The sequence below is a fragment of the Manacus vitellinus genome, unplaced genomic scaffold, assembly GCF_001715985.3.
Source record: "Manacus vitellinus isolate BGI_N305 unplaced genomic scaffold, ASM171598v3 scaffold_62_pilon, whole genome shotgun sequence".
Lineage (NCBI taxonomy): Eukaryota > Metazoa > Chordata > Aves > Passeriformes > Pipridae > Manacus > Manacus vitellinus.
This window is the reverse complement of record NW_021940704.1, coordinates 1,529,611-1,556,256: the sequence shown is the minus strand read 5'-3', so window position 1 is coordinate 1,556,256 and position 26,646 is coordinate 1,529,611. Positions and strand designations below refer to the sequence as shown.

Here is a 26,646-nt window from a genome sequence, read left to right as displayed (position 1 = left end):
GGCACTGAGCCAACACAACCTGCACTTGTGCCCGTGTTTGTTAAGCCAGGACAGGGCTACACATTTTTATATCCTTTGTTCATAGCTTTTCCTACCTTGCCAGTAAGTTATCTCAAACCATGACAACTCCACTCTCACACTGAAAGCTTTTGCTACCATTTCATAGAGGGCTGGAGCAGCCTCACATAACCACATTTCTTTGGTCCAGGCTGTGGGATAACTAATTGTCAGGAACATTATCTGCCAGTGATAAATGACCACTCATTTTCACATGTTCAATGCTTTTATTTTGTGCTGTCAGTGCAAATTAACCACCAAAGACTATCACCATATGTGCAACAGCTTTCACAAAACAAATCTTACAAATATACAACAGATCAAAACGTTATTCTTGTATTTCCAGTCATGAAATCTATGCACTATGAAGGTAGACAGAAGAAATACAGCTATGATAAATATGTGACCACTAGCAGCAAAGCAGCTTTGTTTTGCAAAATCTGAGAAAGCCAACTTATTTTAAACATTTTCACCCTCTAATGACTCTATGCCAAATTTTTATCTATAGTTGTAGTGGCAGCCTATTTCAGTGTTTCAACAAGAACCAGGTGTTCAAGTGTTCAGTGCAACCTCTCAGAGACACAGGCCTTTAGTGACATACTTTTCCACATACTTTATGCAGCCACATTCAGGTTGTGTTCCCTGCATTATAGATTGTGTGTACCTTTTTCCTATGCTTCCCTAATCAACTAAAACAACATCTTGTCAACTAGGAGCATAAACCTAAAGAGAAACATGAAATATGAATGCAGCTTGATCAACTGACTCAGCCCCCTAAGGCAGGATAACATTTACAAAAATATATTAACAATAGCTGACAAACAAGAAACGAGAAACCAAGAATGAGTTTCCAGCTCCCAGATTTACATTCCTTGAGGCATGTCATGAGGTACAGGGTTAGGTGAGGCAATATAGCTGATTTGGTGTGGTGGTCCTGAACTCACAGCGTTGGCCATTTGTGGAGAACTTCCATGTGCAGGATTTACTGGGTGCCAGGCACTAACATAGTGGTAGGCAGGTACCACAGTGTCAAACCCAGGCAGAGACTGCTGGCTGAAGGGGTCTGACACAACTGGGTAATACACTGCTCCATAGGACAGGGGTGGAGGCTCTGCATTTGGAAAGTTACCTTAAAAAACAGAACAAAATGCACATACACAGACTTTAACCACATTCATGGCCTTTAGTCTTTCATTACTATGAACACAGCAGGACTCAAATACCAACCATTTGCTGGTGCTTCCAAGGGAACCTGGACTTCAGTCTGCCGAGCATCAGGGAAGATCTGAGGTACTGACTGATCCAAGGCAGGAGCTGGCTCAGCATATGCTGGATAAACTTCTACTGAAGATGGAGGCAGCACTGGCTGTACATACACCATGGAAGGCCAATAGCTCTGATGGCAATACTTAGAGGAAAAGAAAAAAAAAACACAAGGTCAGGCATATAAGCACATACTCCCCTCCTCCAAATCGCTACTGGTTCAGATCTAAAGTTAGGAAAAAGTGCATTTTTTACCTTCCTAGCCCCTTGAAACACCAAACAAATAAATAATAATAAAAAAATACCACCTACCAGAAATGATATTGCAATACACAGCAACGGCCAGCTCAGTTCCACACTGTTGTTATGCCAGAAGTATTTACAGAGGAAGAACATTCCCACCTACTGGCTTGGTCATATTCAAAAAGATTTTTAACATTTCTTCGTTTGAAAAAGTTCACATTACTTCTTTTACTTCCCTGACCAGCAGACTGACACTGCATTTGACTACCAGAAGAGAAACAACTCTTCAACAGAGCAAGAGTTTCCAGAACACAAAGAAATGGTGCTAACCAGTCTGAACACATCTGTACAAGTCCTAGAAGACTCAAACCACACATCTTTAAGTGGTCTTTGATGTCTTGTCTAAGTACACAAAGTTTCTTAAGAATGGCTCAGGTTCTCTGCCCTATCTTCACTGAAAGAACAATATTTATTCACCATCCCCTGCAAAAACAAAAGCAAATCCAAAAACCACCACCACGACCCAGAGTAAAATAACTTAATATACATACAGCATGCTTCATATTTTGAGTTAGAACTTCACTTCCTGAGCCACACTTTGATCTCCACCAAGCAAGCCAACATGTATTAACAGTCAGGAGCACAGGATGCACATTTAGCACACTTAGAAGTGTTCAATACATTACTATATTTGTCAAAAAAAACCAGCAGTTCTTACAGGCAATGTACTATACTCATTTTAAAAAGTGCTTACTTGCAATCCCAGATTAAAGTAATACCGCAAGACCTTTGTATCTGAAATGAAAGGATATGACGTTAAAGAGCAGAGGAATAAAAACCAAGAAGCAAAAGCAATTTACACACATTAAGAATATTTTACTTTTAGCTACTCTTACTTAATGAATAAGAGTATCTTAGCACTACCTTTTTTTTTTTTAAAGTTTCAAGGGTAAACAATGTATCTTGAATAGAAGTAGCTGTTAATGCTAGTTTATCTTTTTACCTTAATCCAGTTAGACCTTTGTGCAATAGCAGAGCATTTGTCTGACCAACTTATTATTTAACTTCAGTGACTACATTAGCTTTAATTTTGGCTTACTCATCTTGATTACTCAAGTGGTAACTGTCAATGTTGTTACAAGTCTCCATTGTCTAAGGAACTAGGATTTAAGCAAATCTGGCTTCCCGTTAATCTTGAGGTTTTAAAGGAAAAAGTATTTTCTCAAATAGAAATCAGATGAGTCCCAAAACGAAGCTGACCACTAAAGGCCCTCCCTCCCTCACTACAGAAACGAGAAAGGGTTTGGAAGCATGCAGACAGGCAGAAGCAGCCTTCTCATACACCTCTCAGTGACAATTCACCAAAGCTGTTACATCCACAGTTTGTACACTGCCCACATACTGCAAATACCCTTACTGGGCTGGCACACGAGACTACAGGCCAGCTCCAGAGACTCCAGCTTCACACTGGTTGGTCTGCCTCTGCCACCACCTCCACCTTTAGAGCTTTGTTGAGCCATGGCCACAGAGACATGTCAATGGGGACCACACACGCAACGACCCTCAGACCTTCCCACCCAGTTTTGGGGGTCTCCCAGTTGTTACATCAAGTGAGAAAACAGAGGCAGGGAAGGAGGAATAAGAACATATTCCTTCCTTCCCCTTCCTCACAAGGGTACTCAGTTCCCTGCTTTCTTGCAAATAGTCTTTTACTTCTGTCTTCCATGTACTGAATCATTTGTCCCCAGGCAAGTACATGAAATGTTGAGAAACAATATCAGATGTGTGGAGGAACTTTGAAACCACTTTCCAAGCACAACAGGGTCTTGAACTTGGAAACATATTTCTGACTGTCCAAAAACAGTGAAGGAGTTTTAAACCTTTAGAGTTGACCACTGAAAGGGAAAAAAAAAAGAGAGCAGGTGTTTAATCTCATGATGCAGTTCTGGAACTATGCATGAGAAAAGCTGATTCCTTAGATTGCAATACAGCTTTGTTTTAAAGGCTCAGAAGAGCAAGTCACCTACTGCACAGCACAAACTTTGCTCTAGCACAGCTGGGAGCTGACAGAGAAAGCAGGGAGACAACTCAGAAGGGGTAAGCCACTAAGGGCTTCAATTTAGCAACACCTCAGAGTTACCATATATTCTCTACAGGGCCTTAGATCAACAGTGCTTCCCCATCCACCCATGTCCCAGGCATTCCCAGCCCTGCTCCTCTGTGGTACTGCATGGGGGATTTTGCTGCAGGAAGGCACAATGTCAGCGATGTAAACTCCAGTCTTAAAATGCATGAGGATTTGTTCCTCTATCATTGCTGCCAATTTTCAATTCTTTTAATGTTCAGCATATCTGATCAGGCCAACAATCCCCACAGCTATTTGGGGACAATTGACTAGCTAGGAAGTGCACACAGATCCATCCTTATGTCAGCTTACTTAGTCCTGGAAGTGTTGGTGCTCTGGCTATAACATTGACCACAGTCACTAAAACATTAAAAATAACCCAAAGGCCTACATGAATGCCAACTTTTTAGTAACTAGTTGAAACTGCATCCACATTTGGAACAAGTTGGTTGTTTTTTTTTTAAATCTAATTTTATTCTTTGTTTATGCAAATCTATGCAAAGCAAGCATCAGAGCAGAATGAAATAGTTGCTTCATAGCAGTGATAACAGTACAAAGGAAGAGCTGAGAGACTGAAGTGACACACTGATACTGGAAATACTGCTGTCTGTGGAATGCTGGAACAGAAGCATGTACAGTAGGAGACCAGTCTTTGTTTATATTTCTACTTTAGATGTCAGAAATCAAATAAGTCTTCAGTAAAACACTACAACTTTTATGAAGCAATAGCTAAGCCAAAGAAAGTTACCCACCCCTAATGAAAATACAAAGACCACGCTGACTGCTGATTAAAAGCTCATCTCATGACAGAGTTTTTACTCTGCTGATGGGAAGCTCTGGCCAACCCTGAACACTGCTGCAGTCTCTGGAACACACTTACATCAAGCAGTCTTTTATCAACACCTCCTTCAAATACAAGGGACCAAGCAAGGGTAGGACACCTAAGGTGACCATTTGTAAGTCCGAACTGCCATTAAAACAAGATCCAAGAGGCTATGAAAACTGGAACAAATGCAGGTACAACAAGTAATGCTAAGGCACACAGCAGGTTTTCTTCCCAGGTCCAGGTCTATTGACAAGTCAGGGTCCCCCATCTATAGCAGGCCTGCAGGTATCTTTAGCAAAGCACACAGAACTCCAGATCAAGGACACCCACACACTTTACCCTATGCTACCCCAAAACTGCTGGATTTCTTAATCTAAAGGCCATTCAGATTATCATATAGTCTAACAACATAAATGCTACATGCAATTAATTAGCAATCTTAAGATCCTAATTCTAGAGTCTATGTGAAAAAGCACGTGGCCAATATTATGCAGAGTGACTCAGCTGAAGAGCTACAGGTGGGGTCTGAAGAGGTTATTAATCCACATCCACTCCAGCTCCTTGTCAGCACACTTAACACCCAATTCTCCCAAGTGCTGAAAGCATCAGCTAAGGGCATTCACCTAGAGCTGAAAAGCATGAACTCTGATGTTACAGGATCAGCCAGAGTGATGGTACCACAGCAGGGAAGTGGAAAACAGAATATTCAAGATGAACAAATCTTGAGGGAATTGAGAGCACAGGCAAGACAGCAGAGTAACTGAAGAGCACAGCAGCAGGACCTGTGAAAACAGCAGGCCTGGTCTCTGCACACTCATTGCTCAGTGGCTGAAATGTACCTCAAACACTGTCCTAACTGATGACAAGGCTACACATACAAGGAACAAGATGACCCTACACTTAAGCCCTGGTTTATAATACCACAGAATGACATCTTGGAGCACAACAAAAACAGCCCACTGAACTGTGCAACAGCACAACTTTATAAATACAATTATTTTAAGCAGTTATGAGAAAAACGATTACTGAGCCACAAACCAGTATGTTATAGGCCAAGCACCCTCTCCCTTGACATTCATTTATTTAGGGTGCCATCTAGAGCTGCAGTAATCACACATTTGAGTCAGATACAAAACTTTCTATTCAAAACTGGGAATTAAAATGTTTTAGCATAAGCATCTATAATATTATTTCTCACTCCCTGTGAGCTGCAAAGAGCTATTTCTTCTCACTACTGGTACTCTGTCAAGCTTCCAAGGAGAACACAAGTCAGAAGTGCTGAAGAGCAGCAGGAGTAAAAGCACAAAATACCATCATTACCTCGAGGCAGATCACTGCCACTGGGATCACAAGAGTAAGCTGGAAGAACAGCACCAGCTTCTCCCACCTCACTCACTGGAGGAAGAGGAGCTGAGTAAGTTGGGAATGGCACCGAAGAAACTGCTACAATTGGAAGGAAACAAATGTCACGCAAAAAGTCAACTTTGCCATGGTATGTCAAATGAACAAGGTGCTCAGTTACACAATTAAGCATGCACTTTATCACCACAGTGCCCCTAAACACAGGCTCTAACAAAATTCTCTTTAGCAATCACTTTAAAACAAGTCCAGATGAAATTCTGAAACCAGATGGGAAGGTTCTGATCTCTGGAGCCTTAATTGTATGTCTATCTGCAAGCTTCATATCCCAGATAAGAAAAAAACTGTCTTTTTCAATCATTTCTCCATATTAGAAGGCAGGCCAGACTTCTCTTACATAATTGTCTGCCCTAGAACAACAGAGAACAGATTAATCACTTCAAGTCATCAGAAGTGTGACAATAAGCCCACAAAAACAAGACAAGGTTCAAGACACGTCAGGCCAAAAATATTTTGGACAACCTACTGTTAAACATTCATTAGGTATGAAGGAATAACACATAAGCAGGTTGGCACTGGTGAGCAGACAGCTTTGAGAGCTCTGCTGACTAAACTCTCAAGCAGACTAGAAAAAGAAAAAAAAAGGTTAAGAAAAGTGAGACAGAACTGAGCAGAATAGAAGGTGGAGGTTTTTTGGATGCTAAATGAAGAGTTACAGAAGACATCAAAATTCCTCCTTGCAAGAAGAGAAAATGAAATTTTTTAACAGACACTTCCAGGATGTTAAAGCAAATACATCTAAGGGGGCAAGTGCACTATGTGACCAACCACAAATCTGATCTCCTTGCACAGAAATAAGTAAGCACAGAAGTAACTGAGGGTCACGAAAGTGAACCGGACACTTGTGTGAATCCTGAAACATCACAGCCAGTGACTCTTCTGGAAGAGACAGTAAAGCCTCTGGAACAGTATCTCAACTCCAGGGTGCTGCCATGAACTTCTGTCTTCTAAAAAGAACTTTCTAGCAAAACTCTTGGCTAAAGGTGGCAAGGGGGGAAAACCCAAAGCAGAGACCTCCAATTCCTATGCAAATTTGGGGGCAACTGGCCCTTCAAAATAAAAAGTCAGCAATCAAGTTACAACAACAACAAAATAATTTTAAACCAAAGAAGTGACATTCCTGTTTTTAAACTTTTTAGCATTTGTTTTGGATGGGGGAGGGGAGGGAGGGCAAAATAACTGAAAACTTAGAAATCCAAGTCCAGGGCTGCAGTCCGTACACTCTACCTGGCCTCCCCACAGAAAAGGGAGATACTATGACAGGTTGAACTGCTGTCTGGGGGGGAGCTGCTGTGGTGACACTGGTTGGAGTGGAGGCAGCAGAATTTGAAGAGAGGCCTGTAGCTGGAGCAGTATAAACATCTGTGGAGGCTGAAACTCCTGCAGAGTTCACCAACACCTGGAAAAGAGTCAGAGTCTTCAGCAGACTGCCTCTGCAACTGGCTTTGACAAAGACTACAGAAATACCACATACTTCAAAAATTCTCACTTTATATAAATCATTTGGGAAATCCTAGTTGTAAAGGCAGTTAACTACCCAAATTCTCTAAAAACTGGCTCAAAAAATACCAGTTTAGAGTTACAGACACCTGCAAGGCATCTTCTGGCTCTTCTGTTTTGCTTGGGTTTGTTGCAGCAAATTGTAATCTTTGCTGCAAGATGCTGTAGGGGACCCCCACAAACTGACACAAGGCAAGCAGAGTGGTTTCCTCTCCACAGGGCTACCATGATAAAGTAGGAGATAAAGTACCAGATACTACCTTCTGGGGATAGCTGTAGGAAGCCACTTCCTCGTGAGGCGACACCGAGACAGGCCCTTCTTCCTGAAGGGATTCCAAAACCAAGCATGGTCCATTTAAGTGGCAAAGAAGCCACAAGGCACACACCCCACACTCCTATTTTGTTTTTTTATTTATGGACTATACACCCACACAGATCATCTTTCACAGCTCAAGTAAAAGCAGTTTTATTCTGACATGCACAGGACTGCTTTCACACCCACTGTAGAGCAGCAGGTGACTAAAGACTTAGTTTCAAATAGAAAAAATAAAACTCCAAGGTCAGTTCTATCACAGATGAGATCTCTTCAGTCCCACAGTGGAGGACTAAGATTAGCTGGAATACAACTTGAAAGGCAGCATGATAAAAGCAAGTGCTGTCTGGAGTAGAAAAAGAAAAGTAAACAGCACTCAAATAGACATTTTCTCTTCCACAGAGCAAAAGATGAAAAATCATTCATGTATCCAGTGCAATTCAAACTTGACTGCTGATAAAAACCTCACTATTTAGGGAGAAAAGGAGGGGGAATGTATAAATGAAACCAACATGCCTTTCTAAGAAGCCTCTGACCTGCTGTGTTGAGCCTGCATCCAAGGACATTTCCTGTGAAGAATACTACACACCTCAAGGATCCCACATCTGAACAGACTGTGACTAAAGCTTACCAAGTTTGCTGTAGGTTCTGCTGAACTAAATACTGTTGCATTTTCACAGTCAGGATCTGGAGGGCATAGGCAAAATTAATTGAAAAGAGCTGCATTAAATCTAATCCTTCAGAAACATATAAAAATGTCTTAATATTACATTCACCAAATATTCTATCAGTAAAGACTAAATTTTTACTTACCTGGAGGTGCATAGATATATTCTTCATGAAATTTTCCTACAAGGGAGATAGAACAGGAAGCTTTGATTCAGGGAAAGGGGAAAAAAAAAAAAGTTTGGAGTTACAATTACATTTTAGTGCATCCATTACTAACATGTTTTAAGTATCATCTTGCTTTGTGTAGAAAAAGTAAATAAACACTGAAGGCTACTCAGTGGAAGAACAAATGGTGTTATCAAGGCTGACATTACCAAATTTACACCATGCATTTTTAAGCAGCAACTTAACTTGCTACAAACCTCCACAAAGGTGCTGGTATAGCAGCTTAAACAGAAGAGACACATTTGTATCAGACAACAAAGAAATATAATGTGTTCACACACATATTCAGAGCTCACAACAAAGAGATCTCTAGGAGGTGTGAGGACCCCCCTTGGACAATCAAAAGCACATTGAAAAATTTATAAATCTGTTTTTTTGCCTACTAATCCCTTAAGAACTCACCATTTTCACTTATTGCTTCCTCCTCCTCTGAGGAATTCAGGGTCTGCTTGTTAGGTGAAACAGAGTTCTGGTTTCTCCTTGCTACCCAAAATCCTGATGGACTATGGACAGTGGGAGCAGGACTACTCTGGCTCTGAAAAGCAAACTCAGAAGCATGCATTTAGAAATAATTTAAAGCCTTTCCATGCTCCACACAGATGCACACACACAGTAGCAACAGGTTGGCAGATGAAGCTTTCTGCAACCAAAGCTTACTCAAGTATCATCTGTGTGTCCATTCCTATGCACTTGACTGCAACAAAACAGTTGCAGGCACATTTCCTTCCTTTATCTTTTGTTCTGCCTAGAATACCTAAGGCAATTTTTTATTTCAAGACCTACCAGTGTTGTATGCTATGCAGTCAAGTTGCTTCCTCCCAGAACTCAGTCAGCTCTAACAAAGCTGAAAAGGAGGAAGGAGACCCCAGATAACAGCCAAGACTGCTCCCTCCAACATATATTACTGCATTCCTCATCCTGGAGCATCTGATCTACTAACAGCAGATCAGTTCATCCAAATACTCCAATTATCATGGACAAAGGTTATCTTTAGTCACCACCAGTGAAACCCAGGGGTTACTGCTGGCACAGACACCACTGTCTGCACTGACTCGACCCACACATGCAAGCCTGACTGTTTCAGAGAGCAGCACCCATCAAGTTTTCCCAAAGGACTCCAACATTTTACATGCCCTTTGTGTTTGCACTGAAGTCAGTGCCTAGCTACACCATAATTTAAAAGATATAGTTCTCTGAAGCAGGACTATAGGATTGAGATGCTCAAGTAAAAGAACTCAATTCACTCTTTTGTGATGGCTGAGGTGACACTCAAAATTCTCCTCAGAAGACATAAAAGATTGATAAAGTGCTTAGAGAGGCCTGAAAGATTTCCAAAGTGGAAGCAGAGGTTGTAAGTCAGAAGATTATCCCATCAGGCCTCTAGTAGGATGGCAGAGTCCTCTGTGGGATGCATCTTTCCCCAGAAAATGTCATATTCCTTTACTAAACAAGACAGAGAAAAAGCTTTGGTATTGACAGTACCAAAGTCAGTGAATGAACATGAAAACCTACTCCTTAGGAGCTGGAGGTACACAGTCTAGCAGTGGGGAGGAAAAGCCAGTAAGCAACACTGATTTCATATGGAAAGAAGAAATGGCAGGATAATCTGTCCTTATTCCTTGACACTCTTGGAGAAAAATCAGAGCAAAAATTAAAGATCTAGTGCATGAGGGCAAAGAAAATATGACTGCTCCTGAAGCAACCCTGAGCACCTTCCCTCTCCCTCATTAAAAGACATTTGTTAAGTTCTCTGCTTTAATACAGTTCAAAAAATTCAAACCTACCAAACTTTTTGTTTGTTTGTTTCTAAAAGATCTGCTTTCCTATTCAGATACCTCTTTATCAGTTGTTTTTGGTGGGTTTTTTTTTGATAGAACACCCAGTTTTGGACTAGGCTTGGACTACAAATAAAAGAAAAAGATGTATTTTAAAGTTTAAGAATACACTCTGCCACTTTATCTACAAATCAACAGAAAGACTGTTTTACAAGAAGTCTAGATTCGTATTTTTTCCTGTTTCTATAGCAGAATACACTGTTGCAGGAACAATATGCTAATTCAAAACTACCCAACTACAAATTCACAGAAACAATCCAGGCTATCACCATACAGCTTCTGAATCCCATTACTCAAACAATAAATTACAGAGTGGCAAATAAGTGAAAAGCTTTCTCCCACAACATTTAGAGTGAGACAGACATCCACAGGAGGAAGAGATTTTGTTTTGTTTTTCAAACTGCAACAGAAAGGAGAAACATGGCTTTATGTTTATGAAAATATACTAAGAAGAAAACAAGTGCTGCTGGCGAGGATACAGAGAAAGAAGGGGAATATTTCGAAAAACTGAGGTTTTAAGCAGATTTTACAGGATCTCAACTAATTTTAGTCTTCCATGCTCAAAGACATTCACTGCTAAGCCTTATTCCAAGAAAAAAACCCCAAAGCTGCTGCATATTTAGGTAAAGAAGTGCCGTGCATTTGTACAGTTTTTCCCCTCCTCCTCTCTCTTTGAGAGGTTTCAGCTTACCCTTTGTTCATAACTTACTGGCAAGGTAGGAAAAGCAGCATCATTCTCTCCTTCAATCTCATAGAAAGTCAGAGTTTCTTCTGGCCCTTGAGGCTCCTCTCCATGCCCTGCCATAAACCCATACTGGCACTCCTTGTTCTCACACTGCATCTGACGGCGGCTCCGGCTGTACGAGCTTCAAGAAGAAAGGAGGTTAAGAACCACCACCAGCTACAGTTTCACCACTGTTCTGGTGCTCATTTTTAACTCCATTTTTTTTTTTTGCAGAGCCACAAGAACCCCTCTGTGCCACTAACAGCCAGTTCAGCCCTTCGTGTCCCACCATCCTCCCCAGTGCTTGGTAAAAGAGGTTCACGGTCACTTACCAGGACCTGCAGGAGGAATTGTCATAGCTCTGATAACATCTCTTCCCTGGACTGGGGTTGAATGCTATTTGAGGGCCAACCATGCTGTGCCTGTTTATAAATTGGGCAGATCCCCTGAGTTTAAAGGGGGAAAGGTGCAATTACCAGGAAGTGCCTCTCAGGTGGAACTCAGCTGTGGTTTTACCTATTAAGCAGCACAAACTCTCTCCTAACTAGTCTGCAGCAAGAACGAATAGAAAACAAGTGGTCACCTTAAGACAGTTTTCCAAGACTTCATACCTCAGCATCCCAAATCCACGGTGATGTCTCTGAGGGTTCTGCTGATGATAGGGTTTGTAAGGTGCCATGTTTGCACCACCCTGGGAGCAGTGAACTGGAGGAGAGCGCCCCGAAGGAACACTGTGCTGCAGGCGGGGTGGAAGGAGGGGCTGACCCCTGCTATAAGCCACAGTCATAAAGACTTCCTTGCCACGAACTTTCTTAAGCATTCTCTTTCGTGTTTTCATACCCATTTCTGCAGTTTTCATTGAGGACAGAAGAGACAGATTTACACCTTAAACCTGAGCTATATTCTCTTTATCATTTGAGAAGATCTAGTATTTGGACACATGGTAAAGGAACAGCCAGTAGCCTATCACAGAAAAAGTGCATCATACCTATGCAAAGTTCAGGTCCTTCTTTTGAAGGCTCAAGCAGGTATTCTACATTATGAGAACACAAGCATCTCACATGTTAAGTACCTTCCCACCTTCAGCTAATCAAACCAGTACTCTCAGTATTTAAAATCTCTTTACGGAGGCTGAACTTATTTAATAAAAATAAGAAAACCACAACTCCTCCGAATTAAACAATTTCAATCCACATTTAATTGGCTGGGGAAGCCCTAGTCCACCCATGCATCTCTGCTAATGCCAAATCAGACAAGCTTTCTGGTTCACTGATGCAGTCTTTACATAAGGTTCTCAAGAGTCAAATTTGTTTTCAGTAATTTTGAGCCAATAACCAATTTGCTCTGTATTTCAATGGATTTGCTCTTTTGCAAAGGCAAATTCATCTCTGTCTGAAAGATAACTTTACATCAAACCCCTGCAGCGACCAAGTTCTGTATCACAAGCTGAATTAAGCCACTTCCAATATCAAAGACTGCTACAGTTACAACTGTCACGAGTGCCTCCCCTACTCCCCCCAGCTCCAGTGCTTCTCAAAACCCCCTACAAACCTATTCCTGAGAAGTGTCCACCTGTTATTTTCTGATAGGCTCCTCCCCTTCGGTTGTGAGCCATGTTCCAAGCAAGGACAGGAGCCACTTGAGTCACTGGCTTCAAGTTTGCCAAAGGAACTGTATGTCTGCACAAAGAGCACAGGGATGTCAGCAGTGCCCCCAGGATACACTGGGCACAACTGCACAGCAACAGAAGCTGAAGCAACACCAAGAAAATATAATAGCTTGTGAAAATAAATAAGCTGTTTCTCTGACACCAAGCACACATTATTGCTACTTGTTTAATAAAAAGGGGCAACCTAGGTTTTAGTCTCAACCCTATTTACTTCCTGGTAAAGGGTGAATGATTAAACAGCAAGGGGGGGAAAGGGATTCGATTCACTGAAGTGCCAGTTATTTAGTTGTTTGGGTACAACATAAAAACTCCAAACAACAGCAGAGGGTAATTTGGTATCTCTGAATTAAGGTAAACTGCAAAGATCACTTTCACTTTCCAGTGAAATAAAGAGTAGCAAGATTCCACAGAAAGCATTACAATAATGATTTTGGTCATCAGAAATTCAAGAGAAAAAATGTCCTGCAATATTCTCTTTGAAGAGTGACAGCCAGTAAGGAAGTAATGCCTCACTTTTATTTAAAAGTCAAAGTTCTCTTTCCCAAGTACCTTAACAATCCCATTTCAAGCATCTGTGAGAACCCAGAAACTCAACTAGAAAGAGTTCAAACTTGAAGTAATCAGCAGACTGCTTACTTTTCTGCCAGCTCCTCAACAAATACAGTCAGTGTGTTGCCCTCCTGTCCAACTTCCTGGATATGAGCATTGTAATACCTCTCTCCCGGCTCCAGACGCACCTGGAGAGACAACAAGGGGAGCTCTAAAAAACCCCAAACTGCATCAGAATATTGGCCACAAACCACTAATAGCAAAGGCTGCTCCCAGCCAAGCCTGTGTTACTGAGTTGGCCCAGGAGTCTCAAATACTTCTTGAAATTACAGGCAAAATAAAGAGCACTGTACTACCTTCAGGAAGGAAGGGAAAAGGAAATAAAATCAGTCTGGTGAGTGCCAGAGAGGCAAGATACCTGTTCCCTAACTTATTTTTATACACTGTGCCAAGCAGATAAGTACCAAGGAAGACTACTACTTAGGAACTTGAGAACAGAAGATAAAACAGGAAATTGGAAAGGAAAGCTCTGCTCAGCAAGAAACAAGTCACTAAGTGAATCATCAGCACTACTTTAAACAGTGATTAAAAAAAATAAGCCCTGACTACACACAACATCAGAATACAAAGAAAACTGACCTTCCTTTCAGCATCTCCTGGCCACATCATGCTACTCTTCCCTTTCTATTTTATATAAGTATTTTGCTACATCACTGTTGAGAAAGACAAGACCATCCAGAATTTTTGCTGATACCCAGTGAAAAACTCTAAAGACAACTACCTTCAAAAGCACACCCTGTGCATTTTGAGCTCTCTGCCTGCACACACAGAATGTGTATGACTGGTTCACAATGAATTTCCAAACTGCTTTTCCTTCACACTACTCAAAGTTTAAGGGGAGATTTTAGAAAAAAATTACATTAAAAAGAAAGTCAAATTAATTGCTACATGGAAGAGAATGAGAGAAGCCTTGGAAAATTCTATGAAATAAAGTGGTTTACCATATTCTATTTTAAGCAGTTTTAATAGTTTATCATAACTGAGTCTCCTTTGAGTACTAACCTGACACTTGTCTCCTAAATAGTACTGTCTCCCAGCAAACACCATGTAGTCAGTTTTTTGAAGCTCTAAAAATAAATAAAAATAAAAAAAAGCCTTTAAACTCCTGTTCTTTCTTCTTGTATCCCAAAAGTACTTCATGACAGCATCCAGTAGGCCAATTGTCATTTCCTATGTATACCTGAAAACTATCCCCATAGTAACAGTGAAGTAACTGCAGATGTTCTAAACCAGACCATAACCAGGCCAAGTCACAGACCAATAATAACCAGACTATGCAGTAAGTAACACCACTACTTCAATGCTACAATGTCTTTGTGGTGATACAGAGTTAATCCCACATTTAGTGCAAATGCTGGCATTCAGAATTTTGGGCCTATCCTGTCTTGACAGAGTCCTGGTGGCACTTGGCAAAAGTGAAATGTTATCCAAGAAAAGCTGACATTGCCTAAGGTCTCCTTGCTCCCAGATTTCAGTGGGGTTCTCTCAATTCCTTGCCTGGATTCTCTACACATCAGTGTTCCACATAGATAATTGGTTACTATACTCTGTTCCAAGAATTTTAATGACCCACATTACTGCTTATGCAGTTTTAAAATGCTGGAGTTCTTCAGTGGGCAAAGCAAATCAGGTCAGACATCAAACATCACTTAAAAACTTATCCTTCTTGGTAACTTCTTGCTTTACAGATCAGCCACAGTGTATGCCAAAAAGCAGCCAACCTATCCCAAGCCACAAAGACCATGCAATCTCTCCAGAATGTAAAAGTCCACGATGGTTGGGAAGCAGGAGAAAAACCCATCTGACAGATCTCAACATTAAATTTGAGATCTTCATTATTATACAGTTCTGAGGCCAAAATCTGCTATAAAAAGAAGTCCTTACACACATACTGTAACTAAAAATTCTCAAATTTGGCTGGTTTCCAGCACAACAGAATGGCAACACAGAGTTGTGTACTTTGCTTTGAGTCCTCTTACTTCCTCTATACAGTCAGTAAGTAGCAGAGAGCAGATTTTTAGCAACCTTGTACCATTACACAGTATCAAAAGCAGTGTATTTTGTACTTTGAATTGCAGACAAGAAACCAGCTACTAGCAAGAACATGTCCTACCTACAGGAAGAGTTTTTTGGCTTTCCCCTTTTCAAAGATACCTTTTCTGCTGTCCAGCCAAACATCAAACTCCACGTTTCGATAGATTGCAGAGTCCAGTGCCTTCAGCACTTTATAAGGAACAGGCATCTTTGGAGGATTTTCTGAAGGCTAAAACAGAGTTGAAATGCAACATTAACAAGTGCATTTCCTGTGTTCAGCACAGCCTCTAACCTGTCAGCACCTGGGGATCATTTTAAAGTGCCCAGATGCTACTTCGCGAAATTTTCACTTCCACTGTATCCCCTAAAAACTAAAAGTCAAGAATATGAAAACACATTTAGGTAGAAACAGGCTCAAGAGTAACATTTGGCATGTTTTTTATTTAAAAAGAATCAAAGGAATCTAACCAGACCAATGAAGCCATGACCTCAGAAATTGGTGGGAATTTCAGGTATTATATCTGAAAACAGGTTTTTGTAGAGTTTCTAAAACTCTACAAATGGAGTCCACACTACAGACAAGAGAAAAGTGAACCAGTTTAAACCATTTCTGGGGAAAAACAAACAACAGACCAGGAAACATCTGCTAAGTTCCATCTTCCAGTGGAAATGAAAATTAGCTAGGGGAAGAACTAGAGAATTTCAGAAAGGAAAAAGGCTTATCCAATTTAATAGAAACTAAAGGAGGACAAAACCAAAAGACAAAAGTAGATGGAAAAAATAAACCACATACTTTCAAAAATCCGTTTTTAGAAAGTCAAAAGAGGGTTTAGCCCTGACAAGGGTAACAACATACAACAGAAAAAACCAAGAACAAACTGTAAAGTTTTCTTCTCTAACTGACAAACCTTTTCTTCTTCAATGCCTTGTTTGAACTTAGCTTCCTCTGGATTGTCAGCATCATTGCCTTCCCAGCCATCCACCCTAAGTAATTGAAAACAAGATTACAACAGATACAACACATGATTTCTAGCCAGGATCAAATCAACCAACTGCTCATACAACCTGAAAAAGCACCATGGTGCCATCAAGTGGTAGATTTTGCCTTAAACACTAGTGATGTGCCATGCAGTACAGGATAATCCTTTTCCAAATTTTAAGAGCAAAACCTTTACTTGTTCCAACATCCACTCCTAATGAGGGTACTGCTTGAGTTAGAAAAGGATGAGGGTGATCCCACTGAGTGATTGAATTCTTGCACTGTCAAGTACAAGACACCCTGTTCTAGGTCCCATCAAAGCCATGTCCAAGCATTTAGCATTGGCCAGAGGCAGCTCTCAAGCCTTTCAGAGCTGTAGAGGCTTAGAAGAGTACTAAGTGTCTCACTAAAAAAAAAAAAACAAACAATAAAAAAGCTTTGATGAAATAAGGAACAATTTCCCTTACAAATAAGCTGTCATTTTACAGAGTAAGACACAACTGTAACACAGCCCAGAGCAGAAGATATTCAATCACAAGACACTTCCCAGCTCCAAGGAAAGCACACAATTTACTCTTCCACGACATACTTGAGGTGTGTGCTTGTGTCATGGCATAGCAAAAAGGGAGTTAACATTCCATAAAAATTCAAAGAAATTTGGAAAAGTTGTCCCCTGCAAGACTTTTAATTTTTTTTGCTTCCCTTTTCCAGATCCCCTTCCCAAAAATACTACCTCTTTTCTGATGGATTTCTGGGTACTTTTTCATGAAGACAACCGAAGTTTGCATCCTCACTTCCTACACGACCACTGTTTCTGTTCTTCTTGGATCCACTTCGAAACACCTCAACTGCAGACCTTAATTCTTCCTCATCCATGCCAAACACACCTTTGTATAGGACCTCATATAATAGAGCTGATCAATAAAAACCTCGATAATATGAGATTCATAAGAACCGCTGCAATCTTCAAGGTAAGCATATCTTCAGATATATCTACTGTTACAAAGCACTGGTTATATGAAATTTAATTAAGAAGAGAATCATAAGTAATTCAGGTGGGAAGAAGGGATCTCTGGAAGTCATTTGGTCCAATATCCCACTTTAACAGATAAAAAAATGAGTGTATATTATATTAACATACAATAAATGAGTTTCCATCTCTCTTCTCCCCACCCCTGAAACAAACCCTGCCTATAAACATATGAAAACATGTAATTCTCTTTCATAGAAAAATGATTTCAAGTTTACCCTGGCAAACAGCAGCATTCTCCTGAAATTGTTTTGTATACACAGAGTCATAATGGCCGTTGCTGGAACAACACAGTAAAATCTGGAAAAGAAAAAAAAAAGGGGGCAAAAAAAGAAAAAAGCTTTAAGGCTGGAATTATGTAAATCCAAATTCTTTCTACCTGATATCCTAGCTCCAGACTACATTATTCTTTCATTCTATAGTTGACACCAACTCACCAAGAAAACAATAAATATTCTCAATACAAATATGAAAAAGCTGTAGAATCAGCTTAAAACTGAATCCTAGGTAAAGTCTCTAAATTTTGTCTATCATACAAAAAGCATCAATTTGTACATCCTGCTGTATTAAACATGAAATATGAGTTTGTTTCCACCTTACTTCCAAGACTACCAATTGCTCAAGAGGTAAAATAAATACAAGCCATTAAATGCAGTACCCCTGAGACCCACTGTCCAAGTGTCAAAGGCACATTTCATCCTTCTTTATGCAACGGACAAGAAGAGCATTTATTTCTCCAGCCCTCAAAGCCTAACTCTTTATTAGAAGTATTGTGCTGCTTTCTGAAGGGATGCATGCAGATTCCTGCAGCAGATGCACTGGCACACGGTGTGAATGTGCACCATCAAAGCCCACCCTGGCACACAGCCAGAGCCAACTGCAACCAGCAGAAGCTGTCAGGCAGCTACCAGCACACTGCCAGCAAGGATGCCTCCAGAGAGCCAGCAGGGGCTGGGGTGCCAGGGCTCCTCATTCTGTGAGCACTGTGTATTCTGCCAACACCAGCTCTCCCCTCCAGTGAGGATGAGCAACACCAGAAGGAGCTGCTCCCTGTATGTACAATCTAATGACAGACAGTTGCCAACACTTAATGAGAGCTCTGCTTTTGTAAAGCCCTGGAGGACAAACACACATTTAAACCATACTGCTTGATTTTTAAACTCAGCTCATTTTGGAATTAAATTAAGCTACACAGAAAACTACAAAGGAAAAGAAAGAAGTGAGTGCAAACCAAGTAAGTAATACTAATCAGCAGAAATCAACAGCTGCTGCAGCACAGATTCAGAGCAGACTGGCCACTTTGGCAAATATAACAGCCCACACTGAAATCACACCACAGCAACTTCACTGGAATCGTGCCTGAACTAGTCACATCTGCATGGCTGCAGAAAACAAGAGGGCTCAGAGGGAAGGTAATACATAGTATTTCTCCTCTATATTCCTTCCTTTTGCCCCCAGCAGTAATTCTGCTGTAGACAAGCTGTTTCAGTAGTTCCCATCCTTAACTCACATCAGTTTGTACGTCACAGAAATCAGCTTTAATAGATCAGTCCAATCCCATTAACTTCTCCTCTTCAAGAAAAAAACCTGCACGCCTCATCTGACTTCAGGAAGTGGCACTAGGGGTGGGGAGAACACCTTCTATTTGCCAGTATGAGAAATGTATCTTGGTGTAACTCAACACATTTCATTCTATGCTGTCAGGTTACTCAAATTTGCCCTGGGAAGTGTTTTTACACAAAGATTTCAGAAACATGAAAGAATATTACGGAGTTGTGATATTACCTCTTGCTATCAAAATCAAAGTTTTAAGCAGGAGTAACAGAACAGAATGGCAGGGAACAGCATACAAATCCATTGCTCAGATAGGAAGCAAAGCTGCTATAACTGAGTTAACTGTTGGGCAAACCCTGTGCTTCTTCTGTGAGCTGAAGTCAACTCTGTGGTTTTGTTCAAATATGCAAGGGCACTAGAGTTTCAGGAGCTCAATTCCAGTGGCAAGATTTTACAACTAAGCAGGACTGAAGGTAAGTAGATACCAGGGGTAGGAGGAAATTGCCCTCACTTCTGCTCACCTTGTCTTCAAAGTCATTGTCTGTGGCATATGTGGGTGGCTTTCCAGGGTACCGATACAGAATGAAGTCTCGCCTAGGTAAGCAGAGGAAAAACAAGACTTACAAGAGCAAACTTGTAGTAGAACCATGTTATGAAGAAGTTTGCAGGGAACTGTTTAGAGAATCCACCGTTGGTTTACAAAAAAATCGTGTGAAGTACTTTTCCTGAAAAGTGACTGCTCCCAATAAAGCAATGGCCAGATGAGTAAACACCACCCATCTTGAGAGGAACAAAAAAATTATCCAGGAAAGTGCATGGCATTTACTCACAGATGAAATGAAGGACTTATGCTGGTAGAAGGGTGCTCAGACATTGAGACAATTTATTTTTTTAGAATTTACAATTTACAAGACAATCACTAAGGGAACCAGTCCCCCTGCAAAAGGACTAGAACCCCAGTACAGAGAACTAGTAACTCGTGCCAAACTTCAGTTTGTTCCTTTAGTACTGGGCACAACGAGCCTGCAAAGGGAGGGTTCTTATTTCTATCACTGGAGAGCCAGCCTGTTAGAGGATAGCAGCATTTTTAGCAAGGCAGCAGCACCTCTGCAGGCTTAATTTACCTCTGAAATAAGCATCAGGGTTTATGCACCAAGTAGGGCAAGTACTCCTCACTACTGGTGCTTTCAAGAAGACTCACACGAGTTTTAGTCATGCTTTTAACTACCACAGTGTTTCCACTACAGACAGCCCCTTGTTTTTCCCCATTTTCCATCCTTCAGCCACCAGAAAGTTTAACATCAACAAACAGATAACAAAGGAGCATCCCTGGAAGGTGACCCTCCCCTTAACCCACAGGAGCTGGGATGGCACCATTTACATGTTAGTTAAGTGTTAAGGAAGCATTTCTCACCATGTTTCACACATCCACAGCTCAGTGACAAAGAGTTAGAAGGTTCTGGGGCCACAACCCAAAAACAAGGACACATAAGAAACAGATACTTACTTGTACATCATTGATAAAGCACTTATTTCCAGCTGGCCAGCACTTTCCTACGTAAGATTATAAGATTACATAAAAGACTAGAGGCATCTTCAACATCAACAACTTTATTCCAGCTCTCTGTAGTATTAAAACCTCCATCCAAATTCATCAGTTTGTTAAAACAATCAAAGCACTGTAAGTTGAGATATTAGGATTTGGAGGAGAGTGTGGTGTGGTGAAAGGGGTCTGTAGGATGGGATAGCCACAATTACCAAAATGAGTAAAACAGAACGGTTCTGGCAGCAGCTCTTAAAACACATCACTCAATACAGATCTGCTTTGAAATTAAAATCACATTTTTTTCAGAGACTGTGGCATTGATCAAGCTTACTGCTTAAAGACTAAAGAAATAAAACTTTGAACTCTGGTATTTGGACCTGGGGGTAAAGGAAGAAGCAAGGGATTGCAAACCCTGATAAACATTTAATGTGAAGTATACTCCATGTTATTTGTTTTTTTCTTAGAGAATTGCAATTTTGAGTAAGCTTTTATTGCCCAGCCTACAGAGATTGCTTCTTTGCACCCATACAAATTCCCCACTAAAAGTGGTACCGTACAAACAATTTTTTCATGGTTATTTAGCACAAACCCTTAGCATTACTTATGCAAATGAGACCCCGGGATTGGGGTCCATCTAAAAAAATTGCAAACTCAAGCACATTTTAAACTGTCACCTAATTACGTTCCTTTTCTAGTCTCCTCAAATTTTAGTCTCTTGACAAGTATTAGATCAGTTCTTACCTTTGGATCTCTTAGTCGTTCTAGGTATTTCTCAAATGAGCCTTCCACATACTTTCAACAATGAAGAAAACAAATACAAAAACTTAGGCAGTTGGAAAACAAAGTTAAACCTACATAACACCTACTAGCTGTTGTATGGAAGGGGGCAGGGCAGGGGCTGAGGACATAAACATCAAATTTAGGACTAGTCTGCCAATTCCTATCAGTTTTGGGTTCTGAGGGGCTCTGGCCTGACCAGGGGTAGGAATTTAGCTCTTCCCTGCCTTAAATCATGGGAATGATTTGGGGTACCAACGTGGAAATACCCAGAGATTCTAAAAAAAATTAGGAGCACAAGTCAGTGACCCATGCTCTGTGGCTCATCTCCCTCCTAGTTTAGATTACGCACTTACATATGATTACTGGGGAAAAAACCCAACCAAATAAAAGCCCAAAACACAACCCCCAAAACCCACACCACCACCATACACGCAGCTGCACCCACACAAACTGCCACAGACAAAACCAACCAAAAAACCCACCCCAAACCCCCACGATTCCATGCAATGATTTCACACATACTGGAATCTTCCACTATCTTTTGATATTTGCTTCTTACTCTAAAGGCCTACATGTTTCCCACCTATTCGTTTCTGCAATGGCTGCTCCGTAGAGATTATACACAAATAACTCTCGCCCTGTTACTCGGGTTTTAGTAACTCGGGGTGTGATTGCAACTCAAATAAGGTAAGGGAGCAGTCACCCTGCCACTCTCTCTCACAGGCGGCAAGCCAGGGGATGCACAGCACGTTCATGTGGGCGTGTGTAGTGCGAACCACACACCCCTCCCACAGCTCTGCCCAACTACACGTGCACAGTCCCGACGCAGCTACTCACAGATTCAAACTTGGACTGGTGCTGCCTCATAAAGGAGACGCAAGCTTTCCTAACTTCCAGATGATGAATTTGAGACGAAAACAGCTGGAAGAAAATAAAAGTTACAGAGGAACGAAGGAGAAAACTTCAGCGCTTGTTTCACGCGCTCGCCTTATTCCCCCGCAGTTTGTGAAGGCTGGCAGCAGCACAGCCGGGGCGGTGCGGGGGGTCACGGACACGTGAGGGCTGCCGGCAGCAGGAGCGCCCGGGGGTGATGGCTCCCATCCTCACACACCTTCCCACCCATCCACACCCACACCCCCTCCATCCCCACCCGCGCCACCTCGCTCCGGGCACCCGGGGGGGCTCCGGGAGCACCCCCAGCCCAGCCCCGCTGGCGCTCGGCCTGAGGCGCCCCGGGCTCCCCCCAGCCCGGCCGGCTGCCCACTTGCTCCGAGACGGCTCTGAAGAGGCAAGAGGCGTCCTTGGCCGTCATCTTGCGGTAGAGTCCCAGACTTCCCAGGTACTCGTCCATGGCCACCTCGCTGAAGGACTTCTGCCCGAAGTACTTTTTCCAGCCCTTCTGCATCTTCCCGGCTGAGGCGGACGCGACTGCGGCGCGCGGCGGCTCCGCCGCCGCCGCCGCCTAAATGAGGCGCTAATGAGCGGCCTGCGCCCACCTGACCGCGGACGGCCGGCGGACCCCCCGGCCCCCGGTGCCTTCCCTGTTCCCGGATCCCGCCGGATCCCGCAGGAGCTGCCCCCGCCCGGGCCATTTTAAGCTGTCCCGCTCTCCCGGCCCGCTCCAGCCCCCGCCCCGGGCGCGCAGCCCTCTCCCCCCGACCTGCCTCGCTGAGAGCCCGTGCCGAGCCAACTCCTTCAGCCCCATCGCTCGACATCCTTGGCTATGCAACCAGTGCGAACATCGGTCCGTGGTTATGCAGAATTCCCTGGGACATCCCTCCACGCTCCCGGGCCGGAGACAAGTTGCTGGCAGTAAATTTGAGATAACAGCTCTATAAAAATCGTTAAGGACAAGAAAATCTTAATTGTTCCTAAGAAAGTACTTGGGGTAAACTTCGGGGATCGGCAAAAATGACACCTGTACAGCCTGATTATTCCACTTGATTAGGAGAATGCCTCTATGTACATTCAACTTCCTAATAAAAATTCCACTTAAACATCAGGGGGTTTTTGTTGTTTTAAACAACACCAGTAAAAAATCCCTAACAAATAAGGTACTTGCAGGAAGGGCAATTAGCACTAGTTAGCACTGCAATTCCAGACCTTTACAAACCTAAGAGCCTGCATGAACATTTGTAAACCCTTTGGTTTTCAAAACATTTACCTAAACAAATCAACATAGTTGACCATTTCAATGGTTTAAATGGGAAGCTCGAATCAGCCTCAGATTCATAAAATGGTATGGGTTGGAAGGGACCTTAAAGATCATCTTATTCCACGCCCTGCCATGGGCAGAGGCACCTTCCACTAGCCCAGGTTGCTCCAAGCCCTGTCCAACCTGCCTCTGAACATCCCTTCTAGGGATGGGGCAGCCACAGCTTCTCTGGGCAACTTGTGCCAGGGCCTCCCCACCCTCACAGGGAACAATTTCTTCCCAATATTTAATCTAAATAGGAAATATTGGGCTTTACAGAAGCCCAAACTAAGTCACTATGGGGATAACGCCGTGTAAATGGAGTGACTGTATTGCTAAGCCCATTCCTCTCCTGTGTTTTACTTTGGCAGTGAATCACCCAAACGCAGGTCAGCTGGTGGGCAGTTCAGCAGCAGCTTTGCAGTACTTTTCTCACCCAGATTCACCACATGCCCCTTTCTCTTTTAAGAGGCTTAAATCTCTCCCTTTTGACTTCTCTTTACAGTATTTCTGTAAGCACATGAAGAAGGCATCTGCTTATTTGCAGAACAAAACCAACTGAATTCCACCCATCCTTGGTACATATGCCCGTTAAGAAGTAGTTTAGCTTGTCCTCATCACTGGAATTACCATCCCAGTGGAGATCTTGTGATGTAAATATGTCAGTCCGTGAAACCAGACAGTTCATACTCTTCCTCTCCTGGGTGGCTCTGTGCTCTTTTAAGCATAAAGCTGGATGACTCTGGCACTAAGTTAGAAACCATCTAATGCCAGTTAATATTAACAGACATCTTCTTTGAGGATTTGCCCAGGCTGGTAGATCTTAAGTATGGGAAGACCCCACTACGAGAGCAGAAAAGTGTTTGTTTTTTTTTCTCACATTTTTATTCTTCTGTATTGTTTATTGAAACCCAACAACTTTATCCAAGAACAAAGCAAACTTTTCTGGCTGTCCAGGCGGAAAAGGTTTCAAAGTTGACAAGTCCATCAACTGCAGCGTCTCCACAAGAGTGCTGTAAAAACAGATCAAACCCAGAGATTAAAAAAAAGAAATCCATCCCAAAGGGAATTTTTTTATACACACAATTTTCTTTCTAGCTTAACGTACGTAATCCTTTAGCATGGAAACCAAAATAAGGACATGAAAGGAAGAGACCTCACAGAGCAGCAGGCCCCAACCAGAACTGCCTCTTAAGGCAGCACTGCTGAGAACATACTTCAGCTTTCACAGACCACCTCAGCTCCTTAACTTTTTAAGCTTCTGTGGTTGCAATGCTGGGAGACTGAACAACATCCAAGGATCTTCTCCATGAACCATACCAGGAAATTCATCCTATTTGAACACATGGCACAGTTCTCCACCAATCCCAGAGCCATAAAGAACTGCTACATCAATCTGTTCCTTGCTATTATCAAGCTGCAGACAAGGCTCAAATGCTTGGCACTGCCCAACAAAAAGAAATAAAAATTCCTTCCTGTCTCCATTGCTGACAGAAGCACCAAGATAACAAGTTTCTTAAAACTTGTTCAATATAAATGAATGCCACAGCTAGTCTGTTAAGAAAGCTCTTCTGAAACATATGAAATCCTATTTGCAGGGCAAAGGAACAAGACAGACTAAAAATTAGGAGTTGTATTTCCTCTGCCTTCAATTTATAGGTCATCTGTTATTTCTAGAGTGCAGTCTATCATAAGAGAAAACAGTAAGATACAGTCCAAAAGGAGAGGAAATGGAACAAACAGGAGCCAGGATGAATACGAACTACCAAAAGGAGCTGAGTTTTTTGATGGGAGAGGGGATTTTTTTTTTCTGTGTTGTTTGTTTTGGGAATTTTTTTTGTGTGTGTTTTTTGTTTGGTTGTTTTATTTTTTCCCCTGAAATGACCAGCAGTAGATCTGTGAAACTCCTTGTCAGAGAATATATTGGATTCTGAAAGTTTGGCTAAAAGGGCAGCCTGAATAAGTAATTGAAAGACAGAGGTATTAAGGTACTAACCAGACAGCATCTGATTTAGGAATCCCCCTGAATCAAAGTATATAAGGGCATTATGAAGAAGGTAATACAACCACATGTTCTTGCCCTGTTTCTGCTTTTGGCTGGGCATCTGTATATGGCCACTGCCAAGAGGAGACTCAGCTATGTAGACTCCTGATCTGTATCAGTAAAGCCATTCTTATGTTTTGTTCTAAATACTCCAGATACTTCTAATCTTGTTATGTTAGTGCAGCTGCACAGTCACCTTCAGCTCCTGCCCTTCACAAGGAAAGTGCATGTAGCAAAATGATGGAGTCCTGAGTCTGCAGGGAGGAACTGATTCCACATGGTTTGTGGTTGCAAACTGATGGTCTAGGCTGTATTATTTCTAGACTTCAAAAAAGAATCCCACAAGTAGTGAGAAAGAGCAGAGAAAGACAATAGTTTTTAGGTGCCTCTAGGATCCTACCTGACTGTTCCAAATTCAACCACTTCTATTTACTTTAAATTTTTCCTCTTTTAATCTGAATACATGTGCCCTCAAAGAAAAAAGAAATAATTAAAGGGGCCACGGTCAATAGGCTTGGTAAGTCTGGTCAATTAGCATGTAATGTTAATCTGTCCACTCTGGAAAATCTAACGTGGAAACAAATGGAGGTGACAAAGAAGGATGCACATTTCTTTGGTACATTCTGAATTCTGCAGTAACACAGTCAATGTGCTGAGCACTTGCCCAGCCAGGACAGCCACAGCAGCTGCATACCTGCAGTTACAGCAGAGGACATATCCATCTCTGTGGAGCTGTCTGGCCAGTTCAAGCTGATGGTTGTTCATCAGCTTGTCGTTTATTACTACTATTAGTGGTTTTCCTTTTTCTAGAGTCTCCAGACAGCTACCTGCACCTACAACAGAAACAGAAAACACGGTGAGAGATGAAATATCCTACTTGCTCCTGAATCAGGGGAGATTCTTGGAGGTGGACATTTAACCACCCACCTCTAACTGCAGACCTCAACATTAACAACCAGCCCACCCCCGAGCTGGAAAGTCACAGACCTCATCGCACGACCCCCCACT

General features: G+C 42.0%; 1 protein-coding gene across 1 annotated transcript; it reads right to left on the bottom strand.

The window, feature by feature from the left end:
- Positions 1 to 291: 291 nt before the first annotated feature.
- ALG13 (ALG13 UDP-N-acetylglucosaminyltransferase subunit) lies at positions 292 to 26,509 on the bottom strand. The gene is made up of 25 exons (XM_029963757.1): positions 26,333 to 26,509; positions 24,502 to 24,607; positions 22,665 to 22,862; positions 22,238 to 22,321; positions 21,362 to 21,412; positions 20,582 to 20,628; positions 19,596 to 19,668; positions 17,739 to 17,820; positions 17,224 to 17,404; positions 16,420 to 16,495; positions 15,632 to 15,740; positions 14,480 to 14,544; positions 13,505 to 13,605; positions 12,751 to 12,878; positions 11,811 to 12,045; positions 11,532 to 11,645; positions 11,185 to 11,341; positions 9,043 to 9,187; positions 8,560 to 8,619; positions 8,378 to 8,433; positions 7,114 to 7,332; positions 5,835 to 6,096; positions 2,318 to 2,358; positions 1,285 to 1,465; positions 292 to 1,186 (listed from the first exon to the last, which is right to left on the bottom strand). The coding sequence occupies exons 1-25, from the start codon at positions 26,401 to 26,403 to the stop codon at positions 921 to 923; spliced, it is 3,108 nt and encodes a 1,035-aa protein (XP_029819617.1). The 5' UTR covers positions 26,404 to 26,509; the 3' UTR covers positions 292 to 920.
- Between the last annotated feature and the right edge of the window lie 137 nt (positions 26,510 to 26,646).